This window comes from Manacus vitellinus, unplaced genomic scaffold (assembly GCF_001715985.3).
Source record: "Manacus vitellinus isolate BGI_N305 unplaced genomic scaffold, ASM171598v3 scaffold_16_pilon, whole genome shotgun sequence".
Classification (NCBI taxonomy): Eukaryota; Metazoa; Chordata; class Aves; order Passeriformes; family Pipridae; genus Manacus; species Manacus vitellinus.
This window is the reverse complement of record NW_021939189.1, coordinates 7,694,879-7,717,583: the sequence shown is the minus strand read 5'-3', so window position 1 is coordinate 7,717,583 and position 22,705 is coordinate 7,694,879. Positions and strand designations below refer to the sequence as shown.

General features: G+C 47.0%; 1 protein-coding gene across 1 annotated transcript in view; it reads left to right on the top strand.

Moving 5' to 3' along the window:
* The window catches only part of LOC103767335 (NT-3 growth factor receptor), a 143,450-nt gene that overhangs the window by 111,081 nt on the left and 9,664 nt on the right, over nt 1-22,705 (top strand). Inside the window, exon 12 of the mRNA XM_018069699.3 lies at nt 4,002-4,190. Within this exon, the coding sequence (XP_017925188.1) occupies nt 4,002-4,190 (189 nt within the window). The remainder of the gene's footprint in view (nt 1-4,001; nt 4,191-22,705) is intronic.

Sequence of the window (22,705 nt, the reverse complement as noted above, 5' to 3'; positions counted from 1 at the left end):
TCCCAGGAGTTGCTAATGGCAGTGTATATTTTGAGTCAGAGCAATAGTCCCACCTATAAAAGTGATCAGTGACTGCTTGATATCCATGATGTTTTCTAAGTTTGTCTTGGGCTTGTGCAGAGAGTCCAGCACTCACCTGACTCTAAGAGTGGCAACAGAGTGGCTGTGGGCTTAGAGGGAACTGGATCTCAGCCGTGACCAGCCAGAAGAGATGGGAATGAGAGAAGGAAAGTGATAGAGAGCCATGACTGTGCTGTAGGAATTAATGTTGTCCAGATTTCTACTTACCCACACCCCTCTACTGAAAAAAAAAAAAAAATTAATAGGAGAAACTTGGAGAAGTCCACAACTGAAAATCATGTCTTTTTTCAAATTATGTTCTGTGGAGGATATTGGGATGAATTGGCTGAATAGCATGTTCTAGTCCATGTCAGGTCAGGACCTACTGTCATCAGAAATGTTTTGGAAAGCCGGAAACCTAGTGCAGCATGTCCATCGTGTGTGTTCCTTAGGACTCTGGAGAATGGGATTTTTTTTTTCCTAGACCTGGAAATACATCTGGAGGCAATAAATTGTCCCTGTATTATTGCAGGGGTAGAATATCCTTTCTGAGGTGTGCTATCCCTGTGGTGTCAGGACTGCCACTGGAAGTTCTTGAGGTTTCCTACTTTTGCAGAAGTGGGAAGGGGTTGAGTGAAGTCGTGAAGCATCAGAGTTCAGCTCTGAGGCTTTTGAGGGTTGGTAGGTCTTGTGCATGGATAAGCTTGTCAGCATTGACTTGAGCTGGATGACTGAGAGGCTAAGTCCATTTATGGGACCCAATGTTCATTGGGAAATGGGAGTGCAACCTGTGGATCAGCTGAGACATGGTTACCACACAGATCTTGGATGGATTTGGGGCATGAAACTAAGGATAACACATGTAGAAAGTCCTCCTGAAAAGCAAGCCACAGAAAAAAAAAACATGGAGCATAAAGGAGGTCAGACTCTGGATCTGTTTATTGGCAAAGAAATGACCATTGGAACAATGACTAATAGATGTTTGCTGTGCTTAGTTTCACAAGTACCAACCTCGATTATGCCCTACTCTTTTAGACATAACCATGTCCTGCTAACCTGCTTGTGCTAGAGGGGCACTGCCATGATCTGTGTTCCTTAAAAATTAGGAGGTGCTGTGCAAGCAAGAACAGCAAGGGAAAAGTGATATCAGGGCTTTGTGAGGCCCTGAGGACCATGTCCTCAGCAGGGTCTGTGTCAGCCTGGTGTATGTCCCGTGGTTGGTTACAAATCTTGATGCTGCAGGAGATGTCCTCTTTGCCCCTTGCCACAAAGGTGTGATTTCTGCTCTCAGAGCAGAGGACAATGAATATTTCGTTCCCATAAAATCATAGAATTTGGGTTGGAAGGGACCTTAAAGATCAACTAGTCCAAGCCCCCTGCCATGGGCAGAAGCACCTTCCATGAGACCAGTCTGCTCAAAGTGTCATCCAGCCTGGCTATCACTCACTAGAGGGGCCTTTCACATCCCATTGCCTAATGAAGTACCTTTCTTTTGAAGCAACACCTTGGCTGCTTAGGAAAAGCTATAAGTTAGCCTCTCACATTGCTCCACTACAAGGGAGATCTTTATGTTCTTTTCTAAAATTTTTTACACCAGTCTATACCAGCTGATATTTTTATGACTTGTTTTTTGAACTGCACCTTAAATGCAGAGCTCTCAACATCCCACCACAGCTGGGCTGGCCAGTGGTGCAGGGTAGGGACGAAGAGATGTGCACACCACACAAAACCCACTCCTCCTGGTTTGCCTGCAAAGAATTGTCATCGCAAAAGAACAGAAGTAATTCAAACCAAAATTGCCTGATCCCTTTTTGTGTGTGGAGAAATGCAGTGTGCATAGTCCCAACACAGGCATCTTGCGACAAGAGCTGAATTTTGCCTTTGCATCTCGAAAGCTGGAAGTCACACGGGCCCAAGGAGTAACATTAAAAAAAGCCAGAACCTGCCAAAAGGAATTCACAATAAAGGGAGAGACTTTTTCTCCTCGTGACTAAAACACCTGTCACAGCTGCCAGGACTCTGCTAATTACACAATAACTTCATTATATCCCACTTGGAAGAACAAACAATACTTGAAGCTCCAAAAATGAGCAGCCTTTAGACTAGATTAATGCAGGCAGAATGACTGCATGGAGCCCCATCCTCCCAGTAGCTCCAGAGAGTAAAATGGCTTGAAGACTCTCCTCTTCTTTGCTAGTGCTACATAATAAAGTAATTGTGCAATTAGAAGTAGATTACTGATGGGAGATGAGCATTTTCTATGCAACACAGGCTGGCTTCTCTGCATAGGTTTGATACCTCAGTGCAGCATCTCTGCTCCTTTGTACTTGAGCTTCTGGCAGCTCCTGGTAGCATCCACACAGGAGAAAAAGAGCATCACTAGTTGAGTGTGGTTTCTCTTCCCATGTGCATATATTAAGGAGGTCTCATGGAGGACTTCACTGTGGTCTCTACTTTGTCCAACACTAATGCAGCAAGAATGGCTGCAACATGGATTAGAGGGTCTAAAAACAAAATAAAACATAAGCCCAAAATTGAAATACAGCTGAATGTTATGAAATATCTCTGTGAAGGAAGCAGGTCTTGGCTCTCAGATATGGATGCTCTTTCCTTCATCACTTCTTTTCACCTAAGGGAACCAGCCTGCTGTTGGTTAGGGCAAGATCAGAGTTGTTGCTCTTGGGCACAGACATTTAGTGTAAGAAATCATGGCTGGAGCAGGAGTCTGAAGGAGCTGGAACATGGTTGCTGGACCTCTGCAGGACAGAGATCAATGTGGGTGCACTTGGGCACACTGGTGCTTTGGGGACCTTCTCCATGGAGGTAGACAAGGATGCAAAAGTGGGTGCTGGAAGACTGGGGGAAGGCACATGGACCGTGCTGAGGGCTCCTTGTTCACAGAGCCGCAACTCCAAGACATTGCACAGGGGTCAGTGCAGAGGGACCACCTTGAGCTATCCACCAGGTCCCTCTCAGCCTGGTGGGGATTGATAACAGGTCCCATGAGCAAGCAACAGATGGGGAATTGGGAGTTAAGACATACTTGAGATGGTGGCAGATGAGTTAGACGAGACAAGGAGCGCGGAGTCTTCTGGGTTTGTTGCAGCTCAGCCTAAAGGTTGTGGCACTGCCTTCTCCATATCTTGCTGGGGGCTCTCTTCTCTGCTATCCTTGGGTGCCTGTGGCCTCCTTTGGGAAACTGCCTCTGTGCCCTTGCTCCAGTGAGAGCAATTAATGCAGACCAGAGAGGCTGTGGAGGAATGAGTCTTCCATTGCTCCCATCTTGGGAGCCTCATTTTCTTGCCTGTTTGATGGTGTTGTCAACTTTTGGGGGTCAGGAGGGTAAGAGGGAGGTGTTGCCAGTTGTGGTGATGGTGGTGGGAGGCAGCATGAGCTGAGCAGGATCTGCTCCAGTGCATTGTGGGTCCCTGTAGGTATCAGCCTGACTGAAGGGCTCTGTGTGCCCAGGTGAAACTGGAAGAGGGGAAACAATATGGGCAACACGTTGGGCAACAGAAATGGCATGAATATGGTTTTGGGGTGAAATAACTCTTTGGGGGTGATGTTTCTCTAGTCTAAGCTTGGTCATAATTCTGACAGGATATACAGACATCACAGTGACTGATTTCTCTTGTGACAGCCCTAGGGGAGGACTTTGTAGATGACTCACCTTTGATGTGGTGTCACCTGTAGCTACTTAACCCTTTAAGATTGTTAATCTGGTATCCCAAAGCCAGGAAAGAAAACTTGTAGCATCTTCCCTGCCCTGTGAGCTGCCTGGAGAAATTAGCCCTGGGGATGGGACAACTGCCAGGACTGCTAAGACAGGCATCCTGTCCAGGAGCAGGTGCCAACCTGCAGCAATCCCTACCCGCGCGGTCAGCAGGTCTCGTCAGCCCTTTCCCCCTGTTGTACCTGACAGGTGTGTGTGCTGTTTGCAGGTCCCGTGGCAGTGATCAGCGGAGAGGAGGATTCAGCCAGTCCTCTCCACCACATCAACCATGGCATCACGACACCCTCATCCCTGGATGCTGGCCCGGACACGGTGGTGATCGGCATGACCCGCATTCCCGTCATCGAGAACCCCCAGTACTTCCGACAAGGTCACAACTGCCACAAGCCAGACACGTGTGAGTGCCCGATCCGGAGCCCCCCGTGAGGATCAAGGGATGGGCTGGGGGGGATGGGGGGGAGGAGGACGAGGAGGAAGAGGTTAAGAGGATGAGGAAGAAGAGAAGGAGGTTTTTGAGGAGAGTGGGTCTTGGTATGGTCCAGAAACCAAAGTGAATCTCAGGTCTCAGAAATCACAACATACATGTAGATGCTTCCAGAGAAGACTTTCCACTCTCACCTTCACCTCCCTTCACCCTCCCTCCGCCACCCACCCGTCACCTTCCCCCCTTGCCTGAAAGTGCCATTCCAAGCCAGGCTCTTCCTCATCAGCTCCAAGCATGAGGTCCCAGGTGTGAGCAAGAGCCACCTGAGAGCATGGGGATGGACATGACTCGTGCTTGGCTGGGGAAAGGACCTGCCTCCCCTTCCTCCTCCAGCAGTTTCCCAGTCATAGGGCTGACTCTTTGGCTCCCCAGTGGGCCAGGGAGAAGCTCAGGACTCGTGTACATAGGTGGGGCAGATGTGTGGAGATATCTTTATCTCCAGGGGTTTTAGATGCTGGATGTCTTGTTTTCATGGGCTTCTGTAAAGCTTTCCTGTATAAGTCTGGGTCATGAACTGAGCTCATTAGACTAGCAGGTGGTGATCAAATGGTCCTCTCCAGTTTGTCTTTCTAAATTCTGAGTATAAAAGAAAAGTGCTGTGTAAAAGGATGCTTTTCTGGGAGTCCTGCACCACTTCCCACGTGAGTGGTGGGATGCAGCCCTCCCCAGCATGCGGCTCACAGGTGGTAGTTGAGCTCTCCCAGGCCTCTTGCCAGCTCTGAGATGCAAGCCAAGCAGTGCAGGGGTTTGGGTAACATTCTTCTCTTATTATTGCTCATCCTCTTAGTGTGTCTTGGTTCCGGGTAGAACTGGAAAAATAAAAGGCTTGGGAAAAAAAAATGGTGAATAAGCCTCAACTTGGGCTAACTGTGGCTTAACCAGAATCAGGGAGTGCTGCGCTGGCCACCCCTGTTCATCCCATGGCTTCTGCTGACTCATGGGTGTAGGAGACATAACTCAGCTCTTGGAAACAGGGAGAAGGCTGATTTCCCAACCTGTGGGAACCCATTTGGCATTAAGTGCTCAGTAGGAGCACACTGCTCCTGTTCTCCACTCCTCTCTCAGGGGAAGGGGAGCTGCAGCTGCTGTTCCCTGGGAGGTGTCTGTGCTGTGTACCTGTACCCTCCTGGGTCCTGCCGGCTTGTGCCCAAGCCCATATCACCACCCTTTGCTTGCCAGAGTGATGGGATGTACTTAGTGAATGTGCCTGGTTTTCCCCTTGATTTTCATTTTAATGTGCTAAATTTGGTCTGTTTGTAGGGAGGGGAGGATGAGGGCGGTGATTAGACAGGAGCAGAGAAGCTGAATGTAGCGTGTTTTTTCTGTGCTGTTAATTATATATTTTACATTTCTTATAGCACCTCATCTCAAAATGATTTACAAACTCTGATGGCTTGGGAGGGGGGGCTCCCCCGCTTTACTTTTTTTTCCTTTCCCTCCTGTGCTGTCTCAAATCTCTTTAATCTATGTGCCGACCATTTCAAGACGTGGGTGCTGTTGAGGCTGTGCAGTGGCAGAGCTTAAACCTCAAAGGATTAAGTTTTGCTCTGAGTGTTTGCCCCGTGGGGTTTGTCAGAGCTGTGTAGGTTGCAGAGGAAGTTGCTCACGGTGGGATTTGGTTCACAAAGATGCTTGGCATGGCATCTGGAGGTGCTTCTCCTGTGGAAGGTGCCACAGGAGGGAATGCTTCAGGTTTTCCAGGGCTACAGGGCAGTGTGGCTGAAACCAGACCCCACAACAGTGGCACTCCCTTTGGGTAATAACAAGAGGCAAACCACAGCTGGATGTTGGCAGGCTGAATACCCTAATTTTTTTAGATTTCTTTGTCATTCATGGGGCAAAATCCAGGCCTTCAGCCCTCAGGTAGAGTTGAATTTGGTGTGTGCTTTGTGTTTTAGTCCCCAAGACTTGTCTTGGACAAAATTTCTGACTTCACTGGTGGCTTTGCTTGAGGCTGGAAAGTTTCATAATTCACCTTTTAAATTAACCATGCTTTGGGGAGCTTTTGCTGTAAGGGGTTTGTTTGATCTGATGTGCTCTACTCAACTTAAGCCTGAGCTGGAGAATATTTGTTGCTCCTGTTCTCCCCATGGTTCTCATGCTGGAGGGTTTTTCTCTCTTCCTGTGCAGAGCTTGGACACAAACAGTTCTTCATTTGCTGTCAGTTGTAGAGAGAACTCCTCTGGGCTGGGGAGTGCCTTAATGCCCAGCTGAGCTCCTGCCACCCACCCCCCACAGAGCTGCTGGCCAGCTGTGAGCAAAGATGTTCCATGACACCCAGCATCTTTCCTTTGCACTGAGTTGGATCTTCAGCAAGCATTTTCCCTCTCCGTCATGAAGCTTTTCTCCTTCCTTCCTCACGTGAATATCTCTGTGCTCTTGGATGTTGTCTGGGTGGAGGACATGCTGATACCCATTGCCAGGCTGCAATGAGGAGAGCAAACTCTGTATGCTTAATGCAGTATTAATAGTACATTGATGTGATATAGATTTCTGTCACCCTCTATACTAGCAAGCATCACTTATCACACAGGGATGACGGATGTTTATTCCCAGCCACTTAGCTCTGCATAATGGAATTGCAGCTGAAATATGGAGACCAGCTCCCTGCCTGTGGAGCTGCAGTCCCTCTTGCTCCCACTGTGCATTGCTGTCCCATGGGATCTTCTTGTTAACGTGTCCTCAAGGAGACAGAAATGTGTTCTTCACTGGGAATGTGCTGTCCTCGTGACGATGAGATGAAGGACACAGGAGCCAGCTCTCATTTATGGCTTCCTGGGATTTTTGCAATTGTGTCTTACCCCCTTTCTGCTACTGCCTGTTTTAGAGGAGCAGGTGGGAGAAAAGTGGCTTAAAATTCTCTTTCCCTTTCTGGATGAGAGATTCTCAAAGAGCCATGGAAGAAACCAGCACCACCCTGTTTTCTCATGATGAAGCATTGAGTCTTTGAGAAGATGCTTCCCCAGCTTTATGCTGTAACTCCATGACATGCTGGGCAGCACTGGGGTTTGTATCCAGTCCTTGTCTCAACCCTGCCTGGGGGGGGTTAAGCAAAGAGTTTGGCAATGTGGACAGTCCAGCCACAAGTCAAATTCAGAAGAATAAGCTAAAACTGCCTCTTTCTCCTGCTCTTTTGCACACTTAAGAGAAACCAAGTGTATTTCTTTTTGGCAGACATCAGCAGGAGGAGCGACAGGTTGACAGGAGTTTGCACCTCTCTGTATTTGGAAATAAACAGATGAGAGCAGAAAAATGGGACTTGTGGCAAGCACTGTGGTCAGAGTAAATGATGAGGATGAGGGCGTAGGACATGACATCAGCCTACAGTCAGAGGTTTTGGTAGTGCAAAACATGCCCTCAATGGTATCCAGAAGGTGGCTATTAGTCCTTCTGGGCAGGATTGGCAGTAACAGCAGTTTCTTACCTTTTCTCCATCACTTGAATTTCAGGGTTTTAATTTCCAAAACACAAGTTTTGTAATTATGAATAGCTGGAGATTTCTGTGGTGAAATATTAGTAATGTTTCAGAAGAATCATTTTGGAAGATTGTTTTACTTTAATAATAGCAATTAAGTAGTCATTAATTCTAAGCAATATGCATCAGATGCAGATTAGTTCTTGGATCTGATCTCTCGAGCTTTACTCAAATGCCACAGCACAGTTTTGGAGTTGTTCAGTTCCCTTGTATTTCTCATCTGACAAAACAGGTCTTCTGGAGAATGAGACAAATCAGAGAAAAGAAATCCAAACCTCAATGGAAAAAAGTAATCCGGGGGGACAGGTCCCCATTTGCTTCCCAGCAGTGGATGTTCATTTCCCACAAGCACTGTGAAGCTAGACTTTAGGGGCAAAAGATTTGATTTTGGGGGAGGATTTTGCCAGACATGATCGGAGCTGGCTGTGTTTTCCAGGACTGGCGCAGTCTGGGGACTGGGATGCATTCTCCACACGGGTGGAGCAGCCGTCCTTTCGTACAGTCCTAATGAGGGTTTTTTTCAACCTCGTTTATTACAGGCTGCCCTGACATAATTACATATTCGAAGTTAGTAATTACACGTATTCATGCTAATTAAGTAATTAGATATAATTACACCAACTGTAAATACATGGTAATCGGCTAAAAAGAAGTACTTCAGAAAAAAACAAGGCAAATCACACAATAAAGGCGCCATCAGCACTCTTTCATTCAGTACCCTGCCTTTATCTTGTATTTCAGTGCAGCTTAAAAGGAACATTGTGGTCATTTCAGAAATCATATTTCTTAAACAAATAGATTTCTTTATCTCTGGTTCTAATAGGTCTTGAAAACAGAAATGAAAAAGATATTTACCCTTACCACTGTTAATTTTTTTTGTTTGCCTAGTATGTTCTGTTCACCCTGGGCATGGGAAGATAAAAAGTATGCAGCATTTCTATTTTTGGTCAGTTCATGTTCCAATTTTTGCCAAAAACAACAACATGAAACTAAAGTCATAAGTGCTTTTAGTTTTATTTGCCTAAAAAAGAAAACTGAAACAGTTGGTAGTGAAAAGGAGAAAATTTTCCTTTTCTCCCTTTACTTATTTTTTTTTCTGTCAGGGATAAGAGGATTTGTCAAATATTCTTTTCATGCAATATAAATGTGGAGCCCAGTGTGAAGTGACAACAGCACTCTGCTGCCCCATGGCCAGCCTGGGGCTGGGCTGTGCAGGTCTCAGCCTCTCCCACAGTGCTCTGCTGTTTCTCCAAACTTTTCTTTTCTTCTTCTCTCCTCTAAGATGAAAGCTCCAGCTTCTTCTCCAGCAGAACCTAGCTCCCATTGCTCTTCTGAAGTAGGCACTTCTGGGTCAAGTCTCTTCTGCACTGGAGTTCCCACTGTCTTACAGTCTTGTCCTTCTCACTCAACCCACATGAGATACTTTTAAGGGTTTTGACAAAGACCTGTGAGTAGCTATATACTCATTTATGTGTGTTTTGCTACTCTGTTCTGTTTCTCCATATTGGTCCTAACAAAGCCTGGGTTTGTGTCTTGGTTCTGTGGAAGAGCCCTGACTGACCTCATTACTCAGCTTCTAACAGGTGATGGCATTGGAGGTTTCTGCAATGACATTCTGCTCCAAATTTCCCTTCTTTCTGGTTTGCTATTGATTCTCATAGAAAGTGCTCTGAGCTCCAAGTGTTGATGTGAAATTCCTGCAAAAGATTTGTACATCGAAGAAACCCCGCAGGCTCTGGCTGGCTGTTTACAGAGCAGATGTTGTGGGTATCTGAAGAAACATGTGAGCAACCAAAATTACTGCTTCTGTCCCTCACTGGAGCATAACAGAACTTCCCTTGTGCCCAGCATCACCTTCTTGTCCCTTGCCCAGACTGCAACATGTGACTAACAGGAGACATACCATGGACACTGGAACTTGATCCAACCTGCTCACGTCTCAGGTGATTTTTCTTACCTGTGGTTATTTTCTGCTCTGCGTCATTTTATCCAGTTCTGAAACAGCAAGTGGAAGAAATATCCACGTTTTCCAGAAGTCTAACCTTCATTTGCAGATGTGGAGTGCCCATCCTACCTATTACCCCTGCACTTTGAGTTGCAGCCTCACGCTCACTGAGTTACACTTCAGACCTTCCTGCCATGATGGTGCTGCAGAAATGAGACTTTTTTGGGATGTCTTGGAAAGGCTGGCAAAATCCATTGCATATACTGTGCCTCTCAGCCAGCTCTGCAGATGCTGTCTGTTGGATTAACCATGAGACAGAAAAGCAGCATGGCTCTGCCTGACCCCCGCCTGCTTTGGGAGGAGTTGCTGTGGCCAGCAGTGCAGCCTTGCTTGCTCCAGATGTGACGGTCACCCAACTCGGTTTGAACACAACCTGAGCACCTTCTGCTGCTGTTTGGATTTTATATCCAAACTCTGTTGCTTTATTGTGTGTTTACTGGAGATATTTGTAACAACACCCAGGATCAAAGGGGGCTGAGCAGGCTCCAGCCCCAGCACAGGGAAGTGACGCTGGCAGCAGAGCTGGATGACAATACACTGGGCAGAGATGTTCCTGGTGATGGGGAGCCACAAGGAAGAGAAACCCTTAAATCAAGCAGAACTTGGTTTTGGGCTGCTAGTTGTGACCTGCCTGTAGAGAGACTGCCTTAGTGATGGAAGTACTGCAGGATACAGACATCAAGGAGTTGACAGGGAAGTATTTCCTCATACAAAGCTCTGCCTGCTCCTCTGCCTAAAAGCATTTCCACTGAACTGTTTAATCTTGATATCTGTGGGGCCAGCAAGCAGTGTTGGCTCGCCTGGGGTGATTTCAGAAAGGAAGCCCTTGATGTGTGAACTGTCAAGCACTTAACAAGCCAGATGAGAGGAGGTCCTGACCTGGTTTCCTCCTGGATTTGGAGTGGCTCTAGCACAGCAGGCTTCTCTTGCTGCCTGGCAGCCTTGTCCCTGCAGCAATTGGGTTGGACTGAAGTGCCCAAGACATGAAGTATCTCATGGAAGATGTGTATGTACACCCTGATATTCTGCCTTGCATCCAGTGCCCTGCTAATCTCATATAGGGGCTCACACACTCTCCCACTCCTCTTGCAGCATTCCCTGACCTCCACACCCTCACCATTGTCCCTGTGTTCATGGGCGAGTGTTCCTCTTCCACTCACCCACACACCGTGGGATGGGCATGGTATAAAACACTTGCTGAGTCAGTAACTCTTCTCTCCCCGTGGCTCAGCTTCCTGCACAGTGACACCCACACACCGACCCCCTCTGCCTCACAAGTGCTGCTGCTGCCGAAGCACACGTGGATTTCTGCTGAGCTCCCTCAAGCTCTGCCTTTCCTCAGCAAAGCCAGGGATGCCATGATGCTCCTGACCAGGCAGTTCCCCCACCAGGGATTGCCCTAAGCCAGCAAAGATGGTTGTGTCTTCAGTTTCTAGTGGGCATTCAGAGCTTGGAAGGACAGGTGTGCTTTTCATGGTCTGGCATGAGTCCAGTCTCAGTGTAGCAGGGTGAGAGGAGTGGGACAAAACAGGGCTAAAATAGATTTACATTCCAGTGTTACTAGCTGTATGCCTAGGTGTTGGCTCCTTTCCCTATCCATATGCACTTGTATTGTGCTTAAATCTGAAGGAGTTGTCCATGCCAGAGAGAGCAGGGCTCTGTTCACCAGCCAATGCTCCTCATGCCTGTGGTTTCATCCCTGCAAGACAAGAGGTAGCAACACAGTGCATGACCTGAGGCTATTGCAGACTCAGGTGGCCCTGGTGTCAAGGGTAATGAAGGGGATTCAAGAGTGTTCTCCTTATGGCTCATTGATTGTTTGAATTTTGCTGTGGGTCACTGTAAAAATAGCTGGTGTGTGTATGTGTGTGTGGGCAGAGTTGTGGTATTGATTTCTTTTGGCCCTCATTTAAACATTTGTCTTGCTTTTGAATGAGTTTATTGTGGCTTATAATCCTTGGCTGTTGGGAAAGTGTCTGGAGGTGGGAGTACCTCTGCATTCCTGGGACAAGGAGGATGTGCCTGTGGTACCCCTGAAGGCACCAGGAGCTCCCAGAGTTTGCAAGAGCATTGTGCTGTGACTTTTTCAGTCCAACCAGGCTGTTTTTTGGATTTAATCTCTCTCAGAAGTGCAAGGGGCCACGTCGTGATCAGACAGGAGATGTTTTTCTGGTTCGAAGATTGCAGGCTCTCATTGTTTGTTCACTGTCTGGTTAAATTGTGATTCCTAATTAAAAATAACTGCTATTGTTTAGGAGTTGGAGCAGTTTTGCACGACTGCACACACAGCAGGAACATTATTAGTAGCGCTGCCTTGTGGGACAAGGAGTACAGCCCAAAATGTAGCAGAGAAGCTACAGATGTATGTCAGTAGAGGATAAAAAAAAAAAAATAATTAAACCCCTGCCCTTAGTGCTGCTTTTGGGCTAGACAGCCCAAAACAGCCTGTTCAGTCCTGAAATCTGGGGAAAGACCCATGTGAAAAATTATTCTGCCTGAAGAGTTTCTTGTGTAAAAGGAGGGTTTTGTTTCCCAGCCTCCTGTGGTGGCTGGCTCTGGGGAGACAGGGGTGGGCAGGCAGGGATGGCTTGTGCTTCCCAGCAGCACGGGGCAGGTGGAACAGAGCACGATTGCTTCATATAACAAAAATGCAGAAGTTGTCATTCTTGGCTGCTGAATATTTCCAGTCTGCCTCAGCATCCTTCTGGTCACCTTGCTCTTGGTGGGTGCAGACAGGGAGTGGGGTCAGCGGGATGAAGGAAGATGCTGCTGCTAATGGAAGCACCACTTCTGCTAGTGTGCTCCTGAAGTAGCTGTCTTACACTGTGGTTAAGTGTAAAGGACTGGCCTTGTTGAACAAGATGTGATTTACTGAAGTGAACATACCCGTTTGAGAACTCAACAATCCCATTTCCATGTGTAGCTGATGCAAGATTTGTATGCAAGTGTCTTGAGGTGAAAAGTACATTGAATTCACAGCATGTGAGGATTGCTCTCAATGCCTGGGCTTGTCTCCCATTAAGACAGGGTTTATTGCATAATCCATTTTTAGAATCCTGCACACTCATTCCCAAACATGCTGCAAGTTACCTAATGCTGAACCTTGCTTGAATTTGTTCAAATCCTCTCTCCCTGTCCCTTCCTGAATAGATCTGTTTAAGAGATGGGAACAAACCGAGGCTCAGTGAAAGCATGAACATTTCTGTGTGTACCACATCAAGGATCAGGCTGTCCTGCCATCTGCAGACAAGCGTGGTCAATACGGGATGCAGTACTCAAATTAAGTGATGATTTACAGCTTTACATAGACTCAGCTTTTCCTGATGGTAGTTCCAAGTTCATGTGCTGATGTTGCAGCAGTTCCTGAAGTTTTCTGTCACAGCTCTGAGTCTGTAAAAATGTCACACCTTTATTTCAGCCCTACTAACCTATTTTTCCTGTAAGAATTGGAGCACCAAGTCTGAAGGTTACTAAACCTATCTATTTTTATATAAAAATCTCATATATATATATATATATATATGTTTGATCTGTTTTAAATGTACTGGTTTATAGTTTATGGACGCCTGTTTTTACTAATACATTTTAATAGATTTTAATCATCCTTCCCTATCTCACCACCATACCGCCTTTTTTTCCCCTTTCAGAGGTAAAAGGGATCTTTTTTTTTTTTTTCCCCTAAAAGCATCTTTTAAATTCAGGACAAGCAGTTTCTCTGGCTCCCATAAGTGTGACAGGAGACAAGGCAGCTAAGTCTCCTAAGTATATATGGCAAATTGCAATTAGAAGAAAACACTGGAACAAAATTACTTTAGTCCTTGTCATCCTTCCCCCAGCCCTTCTCACCCCTCCACCTCGCTCTTGCAGGATTAAGCCTAGCTAATCCTCAGATGAGCAAGATCTTTGGGAAAGCAAAGAGGCAAAGTAAAACCAAGGGAAGAGAAAGAAAAATCCTTCACACTCAACACTAATAACGAAATTATGGGCGTCCTACATTATGAATTGGATGAATTTTTAATGGTTAGAAATGCAGTTGATTTATAATGCATCCATCCTAGACTGCAGGGCCTGTCGCCAGCTAATAAATAAATGACAGGCCCTTTGTATTAAAAGTATCAGTCATTTTACATCTCTGCACTGTAATTGATGAGGAGCATTGAGCAAGGGAGATGGTGGCCATCAGGTGTATACCAAAGCAAAGGACCTTGTGCTTCAAGCCGTATCTGAGGTCTTGACTTACCAGAAAGCTGCAGCCCAATCTTCAAGGCTTCTCTCAGATGGGCCACAGGTTCTGCTCTATCCCATTGCCCACAGTCCAGAACCATAAAGAAATAAAGAGCTTGGCAAAGGGCTACATGATTTTGAAAGGTCATTTTAAGCTCAGCTTAGGGCCCTGTTTAATATGTGTTATGCTCTAGGACAAGGTTAGTTACCCCTGGAGAGCAGCAGTATCTCCATCTGAGATGGCTGCCCAAAGATTCCTTCCTGCATGTGGAATGAGACAGGACACTTTGGGTCTGTATCGTGTTAGACTCCTTGGGAAGGGTGGGGGAGATTGTGCCGTCTGTTCTCTTGGCACAGTCAGGGTGAGACGAGCTCAGAGTCAGAGATCAGCCCGAATTCATACAAATCCCACCACAAATGTTCACACTGAGTCTGTGTTAAAAATAAATTCTGGGCAAATTCCAGAGATGGGGTGGGGTGGGACTGTTCTGCTCTTGTGCCAGATCCCAGCAGAGCCCAAATGTCAGGGGAACCTTACTGAGAGCACAGCAGGCAGCTGAGTATTTGAGGGATGTGGTATATTTTATCATCTTCTTAATGAGGAGAAGTAACTCAGCATCTTGTATTTCCACTGTTTCCTGGAAAGAGGCATTTTTCCTTCAAACCCATCAAGGTGCTGTCAAGCATCTTCATCTCCATTTTATGGATGAGGAGAGGCAGCTGGAAAGACATCAGTTTGCTCAAGGTCACACCAGGTTGCTGACAGCTAGCAGCCTGGTCCATGTTCAGCCCACTGGACCATGTTGTGTGTTTATGAGTCCCCACCTGAAGTTCTTTCACAGCCAGTCTTTTGGAGTCGGGAGTTTGGATGGACAAAGGGTCCTTGGAGCTGTCAGTTGTATATTATGATCCCAGAAAATGGCCATTCTGAGCTTTTCCTGCTCTTTCCAGATAGGTTTAGATCAAACTCTCCCTTTCCACCTACATGGAGGTCAAGCTGCAGTCTAATATGTTTCTGCTTTGTTCTCTTGACTGCTGCTGCTGAGGCCTCTCCTTGCTCATCTCATCTCACCTAGGCATTGCCTCTCTCACCAGAGTTGGTCAGAACCTGAGTGCTGGGCTCAGAGGAAGAGCATTTATTTTTTACCTTGGCTTTAGTTGCTGGCTGAAGGAATTAAGCAGGGAGGCTGGGACATGAGCCTGGCTGCCCAAGGAAAGCCCCACTCTCTAAGATGCAGACTTTCATCTTGACCTGGAGGAAGGAAACGCTTATTGCCTTATTTATTACATGTCCCCATAGCAGTGTAAATACTATATCCATGATAGATATGGATCTTATGAATAATATAGGGATTTGAGCTAAGTAATTGCTGTGCTTTTTTAATACAAGAGATCTTCAGCATCAAGTAGTATTAATGATCTGTCTTGACATGGGCTCTGCAGAGGGTGATTGCAAACCCCAGTTCCGTGAGAATTTGAGAAATTGGGGGAGAAATCCTAATGTGCTGTTCATCCCTTCTGTTCCCTGTGGGACACTTCAGAAAGAGTATCCTGTCTGCTGATTTTTCTCAGCTTTCCCTAGACCCTCTGAGGACAGGAAGGCTAAGTGAGTTTTGGGAAAACAAATCCCTTTTGTAGGCAGGCTGGGCTGGGCTGTCAGAGGAGGCAACTTTGGGAGGAAATGTAATACAAAGATCCTAGCAGCTCCCTGTGGTCACTAACAGTTCTCCAGACATTTCTGGGAGAGTAAAATGATTAGTTACAGTGAAATTGCTAAATTCAGGCAGAGGTAGTGATACTTTATGTCTCTGCCTTGTCTCTTCTCTGTAGCTTTAATATGAAGCTCTCCTTTCCACTTGCTCTCTGAAACCCTTGTGCAGCCTTGCTGCTGTGTGCTGTTGAACAGGTGGTTACGTTATTATGAGAAATTCTCTATAAAGTCCACTCTTTAATGCCTTAGAATCTTTGGGGATGAATTTAAGATATTAAGAAGTATTGAGATTTAACACCTTCTTTGCAGTGACTTCATAGTGGGGGAAGGGTTAGGGGATAGTAATGGCAGGATTCGGTGTGGGCCACTTTGTGCCTTGCATCACTGGTGGCAGAGCTGGCAGCCCAACTGGCTGGTCTGTCTTACTCCCTGCCATAGAGGTGCTGAGTGCTGCTGCTACAGCTGCAGAGCTCTAATGCCTTTTTAAATTAATGGAGCTGTCTGAGAAGGTTATGAATGCCTTCTCAGTTTCTTTTTTCTCCCTCAAACATAACACCTCAAGCCTGAATCAGGCTGTTAAACTTTTTCATTTCTCTCTTTCTAGCCACGTTCCTCTTTAAGGTTGTTTCTTTTCCTTCTTCCACTATCACCCTTTTAACTGGAATGAGGGTAGGTGAGACCTGTGGACTCTGTAGCCCATGCTCTCACCTTGTCAGTCCAGGAGGAGCAGGTCTTGCTGACCTCTGTGGGCTATGTGGAGCAGGGACCGTGGGCTCAGGTGTTCCTTTGCTACAGGAATGGTAGCTCATTAACACTCTGTGCCCTGCAGATAACTTTTATTGATCATCAGCTGCTTAATCAAAAACTTTATCACAGTTTGTTTTGATTATTTTTTCCATCTCTTCATCTCTAGAGAATCAGCTTAGCCAAAGTTAATGTACTCATTATGCAGTTGGGAAACCACTGCCACAGACTGCTATGTAAATCAAGGTTTCAGGAAGGTTTGTGTCCTCCTTCCACATGTAGCAGGATGAATTTATTGAGTGCATATTCCCCTGCTTGATGGGGTAAAACAGGCACTGGGGAAGTTGTGCTGAGCTGGGTTTTGACTTGCCTGGGATGGTAGTACTCACCTCCCAGGTTATGCAGAGCCCAGGCTCCACATCTACATCTACATCCTCACAGTCCCGGTACAGTGATGAACAGCACTGATGCTACACCCTGTGCTAACCCACCCGTGTCTTTCCAGGGGTATGGCGGCCTCCACATCACCATAAATACCTACCAACATGGGCATCTAGACAGCTGGAGACCTCCCTCCCTTCTCGTAGAGGGATGTTTGGGTTGAAACGCTCAGCAGTTGGGTGATGAAGTGAGGTCCTGTGGGTGACCAAGTGCTCGGAGTATAAGAGAGCTGGGTGGGGGGTTATCTGTGTAGGGGTATGCTGAGGAAGAGGACAGGGTGTTTGAGAGGTGTGAGCTGAGGAAGGGAGATGGGAGGACAACTGAGTGCCAAACCATAATGGCAAAAGTCTGTGCAGCTGGACCACGCGTTTATTTTTTATTTTCTGATGATCTGTGTTCAATGTATATATAGACTCAGAAGTGGTGACTTACAGAAAAGTAGGACATTAAGTCCCCTATCTGAACAGATCTGAGCACTCCTGAAATCAGCACCTTGGATATGTTGCTCTTGGGCATTTTGCTGATACAGTGAGGGCCAAGGCTGCAAACTCTGTGAATAGTGACTTTACTCTACTGGAAACTGTCAGAGCTCCAGAGAGGGGAAGCGATGAAGCTGTGCAGTAAGTGGCAAAGATATTTCCTAACTTCTGCCACGTCTTTAGTTACCAGTTCTGAGGAGTGTCAGGCCAGTTTGACTGGGGGCACAAGAAGGGTTTGGGAGGGAAGCCCTAAGACAGGACTGCTGCTTGTCCTTCGACTCCAAACATGTTTCTCAGTCTGGCTATGCTGAAAGTCCTCATATGATTAATTTTACTTTTGTCTTTTAATGTTTGCTGCATGAAATCATTCTCCTTCATCCTATAACCTATTGGGCTACATATTCCATGCTGGTTATGGTGTTGCAATGACCTAATTTGATTGCAGAGGGTCGTGTCCCGTATAATGTTGCTTTGTTTTCTCAGTAGTCGATACAAACTCAATTTTATTTTCTTTGAAAAGAAGGGGAGGCAGGAGCCCAGCATCCACAGCCAAGATTATACCTGCACTCTTACCTTGTTGCCTGGCTGTGAGGCTGTAATGGCACATGTAGTTCAGCTTCAGTGGGACCTGCAGACTTGTTTTATTTATTTATTTTCCTGATAGTACTGCAGGGGAAAAAGGATGGAAGCTACAGCAAAGGCCCTCATTTGTAGCTGCTGGCACCTCTAATTTGCCTCAAGGAGGCATTAATCCAACAGGCTGGATGCTCTCTTGATGGAGCTTATCTCAGGAGGGGAGGGTTAGCTGTGTCTCCCTGTGGGACCTGGGTGAGTGTTCAGCTTTCTCCTCTTGCCTCCAATTAGACAGTCTTTTTTACCACCGTGTTTCACCTGCCTCAAAGACCCTTCACCTGCCTTCCGCCTCTGTAATTTATGAGTAGCTTAGAGGGGAAAAGGCGGGTTTGGTCTCAATTTGTGTGGCTCATTTGCATATGAAATAAGCATGTGGCTTCAGCAGCAGTGCCAGCAGTCTCCTGGCCCGGCTGGCCTCGTTCAGGGTGGCTTTGACATCTCCAAGGCTGTGGTTCAGTGAGTGGTGGCAGGGCTTGCTCATAAACTGGAAGTGTCACTGTGTTTTTGCAGAGCTCATTCAGAAAATGATGGTTTTCAGCAGCTCATAAAGGAGGTGTCAGCCCAGGGTTTGGTCTGTGAAAAAAGAACCTACTTTTTCAAACTGCAGAGCTCACGAGCTCTCAGCTCTGGCTCATAGGCTATATCTGCTGGCTGGGATTGCTGCTGGGGCAAATTATTCACCTGATGGTTTCATTGCAATTTTCCTCATAGGTCCTGACTTTTTTCTCAGGGTATTCCTCATTTTCAGTCCTGCCTTTTCCAGTCCTATTGAATGTTCAGTGGGCTTTCGATTACAGCAGGTCTGTTGTGGTGACAGAGCAGGAGACAGAGAGGCACTGGCAGGCAAAATGGATCATGATTTTGCAGCTTTAGCTGCATGTAGGAGTTGAATGAATGAGTCAACGGGTCACCTGGTATCCCACCAAGCAGACTCCCTTGTCTTGGGTCAAGGATTTAGTGGGAAGAGGCCAGGCAGTGGAGTGGCAGTGGTCTGTGTGGCTAGGCAAGGACCAATGGAATAGGATGAGGACAGGAGAAGCGGCAGGAGACTGGACATGGGTTACTCATGTGATCCTCCTTGGCAGAATACCAGGTCTTCATGAAACGAGAGCAGATCGAGCCCTGATTTGTTCTCAGTTTCAAAATATTTAATCAGAGAATCAAATATGAAGTCTCTTTTAAGAAGAGACTGGCACATGGCAGCTGGCTGAGTGTTGCAATCAGTGTATCCGCTGTGAAATGTTTCCTGCAGAAATATTACATCCTCTCTCATTTACTTGATGATCTTTATGGTGAATCAATCAAAAGATGCCGTACACAAATAGCTCGGCCTGTGATCCTGTGGGTGTCCATTAGAGAGGCATTTGCTTCATGTTAATGGACCTGTTGATTAACAAAAAAACCATTGCTTTTTAAATAGAAAGCTGTTACCTGATGGTAATTGTTTGCATTGGCTTTTCTGCTGCCCCCCCTCTCCAGTACAGCTCTCACTCTGTGCCAATGCATGCGACTGCCACAAAACCCAGGGAGAAGAGCACTTGTATCTCGCCCAAGCACTTATCCGAGGAGAACCTTCACCTGGAGGTGTTGGGAAGGGCAGAGAGACTTTTCCGTACTCAGCATGTGATTTCACCGCTTTCTGCCTTGTTCTGTTAATTGGGTTTCTGCACCCATCTGCCTTGTCATGTGATGTCCTGTTGGACTCCAGCTATGTCCGAGGGAGAGCTTCCCCTGAAATCCCCAAGAGGCCAAGGCTTAGTAGGTCCTTGAGGAGTCTGATTGGGTTTTACACTAGCTGAGTGCATAGAGTTTTTATTTGGGTCTGTAAAGCCTCTAGTCTGTTGGAGCAACAGTGTTCGTTTCCTTTCCTTACAATATGAACATAGGCCAAGTGTCCATATTTCTGGGTGAAAATTTGCCCATGCTGCGATGTTTGTTCTTGCTTTTCTGATGCTAGCATGGCAAGAGCCCCAGCTGGCATTTTAAGCATTAGAAGATCAGGATGATGCCCACTGCACAGAAGATGTCCTTACTTTTGAAAGCCCCTTCACCAGCCTGAGTGGACCCAACCCAGTGATGACTGAAGCTGTGAAAACAAGGAAGCAGCATATTCAGTGCTGCCAGAGCTCTGGTGTGGCCCTGGAAACATCTCCCAGAACAGACCACTGTGCTGAGCTGTGTAACACAGCTCACTGCAGAAGCAGTCACGCAGCAGGGTTGACTGGTCCAAAAGGACCAGGCTTGTGGCTGTGGGTTGTGTTCAGCCTCATGCTGGTAGTTGCCAGCAGCTGTTCTGCTTTCTGGGAAGCATGTTGGGATCCTTACCACTCAGCTGGAGGCTGTGGGAGCATTTGGTCCTCTCCCAGGCTGCTGGTGCAAAGCAGCCAGTGTTCAGTTTGGCAGGCCAAGCATCGCTTCAGCCCACTGCAGAGGGGACTAACCCTCCCCATGTCACTTGTTTATTTCTGTCATTTATTGCTACAAACCAACTCACCCAGAGCTGTCCTTCCCACAGCTGGTGGGAGTCAAAGTGCCGAGGCAGTTAGTGGATTAGGGCAGCAGAGTGAAAACCATTTGGCGTTTCTATCCTGATTCTTCTGGGTGCCTTTAATTAGCATGATTGCTCAGCACGGATTTTGCCATGTTCTTTAGCTCCCCTGGTTAGAATAATTATTCCCCCAGCTCCTTTTGTTCCAATTCCTGATCGCTTACAAAGTCTCCCGTTAAAAGCCATTAAATCCGTAATGCGAGAGTAAATGTTCAGCAGCGTTCTGCTCTCGGCCCCACACGTGTGTGCTGGCACTCCCTGGCCCCTCTCCCGCACTCCTCTGCTCCCTGCCACGTGCTCCCTGCCGCAGCATCGCTCCCTGCTTTCCTCTCGCACGCTTCCCCACCGGCCATCCCACGTGTCCCACTGGCAGCAGGTTGTGTGCACATTCTCCCTGCTTCCTGCTGGCACTTTTGGCATCACCCAGCTGGGTTTCCTCTGTGCACAGGCTGGTTTTGGCAGTGAGGGTGAATTAAGGGCTGTGGACTGTGATCTTCCACATTCAGTTGCATGTTGCAAATATGAAAGGGCCATTAGAGGTGTATGTTTTTGCATGATTTTGCCCTAGTGTAGGTAGTTCTTGCTTTGAGGAGCAGCTTACATAGAGGGAAAAATGTCACAGCTGGGGCAGAAGACAGGACTTCCAATGATAGATGATGGAGAAGAAGAAGGACTTATTTGCCTTATTTTTAAAGTAAATCTGTTTTCCTCTTTCTCAAGCATAAAAGCCTCCGGCAGAGGGAAAATGGGTTTTGGATAGCATAGCCGTGTTCCCAGGAGTTTCCATGTTGCAGTGCCTCCCCACCCGGAGGCCTGTGAGCTCAGCCCCTTCACTGTCCCTCATCTCTGCTGATATTTGATCAGCACAGGCCAATGGCTCGACTGGGGCAGACACACAAAAGCTTGCACAGAATGATGTGGTGTGAAATAAGATTGGGCTGAAGTGCTTTAAATGCCTTGTGCACTTAGGTGACTTGATGTGAGAGGGAGAAGGGAGAGAGGGAGACTTATTTTCAGACCCAGAATGAAACTGGGTCAGAGAAGGGTCTGGCAGACACGCAGTTTGTTAAGCTCAGAGCTAATTGCCAGAGCAAAAATTCACAGCCAGACCACTTGCTGGAAAAAACCCTGGTCCTTCCTCCCTCATTTGAATGAAGACCCCTAATTGACAGCAGCCACACATTTTGGGCTTAGGTCTTAAGCTGCTGCCCTGCTGTGCTGTTCCAGACCTTCCCTGCTCTGCAAAGCTCACCCTCTGCTGTGGGGTGGAGTGAGGGTCTCCTTGCACAGCAGCAGCCCCCCTCCAGCAGCTTGGAGGGCTCCCCACTCACCTTATCTGTGCTTTTCTAGCTGAAAGGAGCTTTCCAGGCATTTTGTGCATTCTCGTGAAGAAACATACCAGTTTTCATGTGTGTTTTGTGAGAGCAAAGCCCCTTCTCCTGCAGAATGAAGGCCGCCACAAATACCTGTCACTCATTTGGTTGGCACTATCCAAATGGTCCCATAGGAACTTCATGATGTCGGCATAAACCCATGTTTCTCTGTCTTCAGCTGGGAGAGCAGAGCCTTCCCTGTACCCTGGGGTGTGTGTTTTAGAGTTTGTGAATTGTTGGAAGGCAACTTATTTTGAGAACCATCTAGTGGGGCAATTGTCAAGAGCCAAAGAGCTGTGGAGGCAGCTTCCATTTCCAAAACAGTCTGCACTGGAGAGACACAGACAAAGAACAATAGTTCCAGACAACGCAGCATCCAAACAGCCTAAAAAATCAACAAAACCTTGTTCCTCAAGGCTCCCTGCTGATCTCGCTGTGTTTTAGCCCTCAGCTCATCCTGTTCCCATTTAAAGCTCCTCTGTAGTACTCGGTGCCTCCTTGCCTGCCGAGATCTCCTGCACTCCTCAGTTTCCATCCTCGGCTTGTAAACTCCATGAAACCATGTTTTCCCACAGGATGTTCTTCCTGACACTTCAGACTCTCGGGCTTGTACTGCTCCTGGGCTTCCTGGAGGGCAGCTCTGGCCTTTCTAGATGACATAAGGTGTTGCTGGAGCAGATGGCAGAGTAAAGAAACTTGAGCAAGCAAGGATTTATTCTGGGACTTGATCAGCTCCTCACCAGCCTCCTCCCATCCTTTGAAGAGCAGGAGAACATCACTGACACTGCCTGGGCT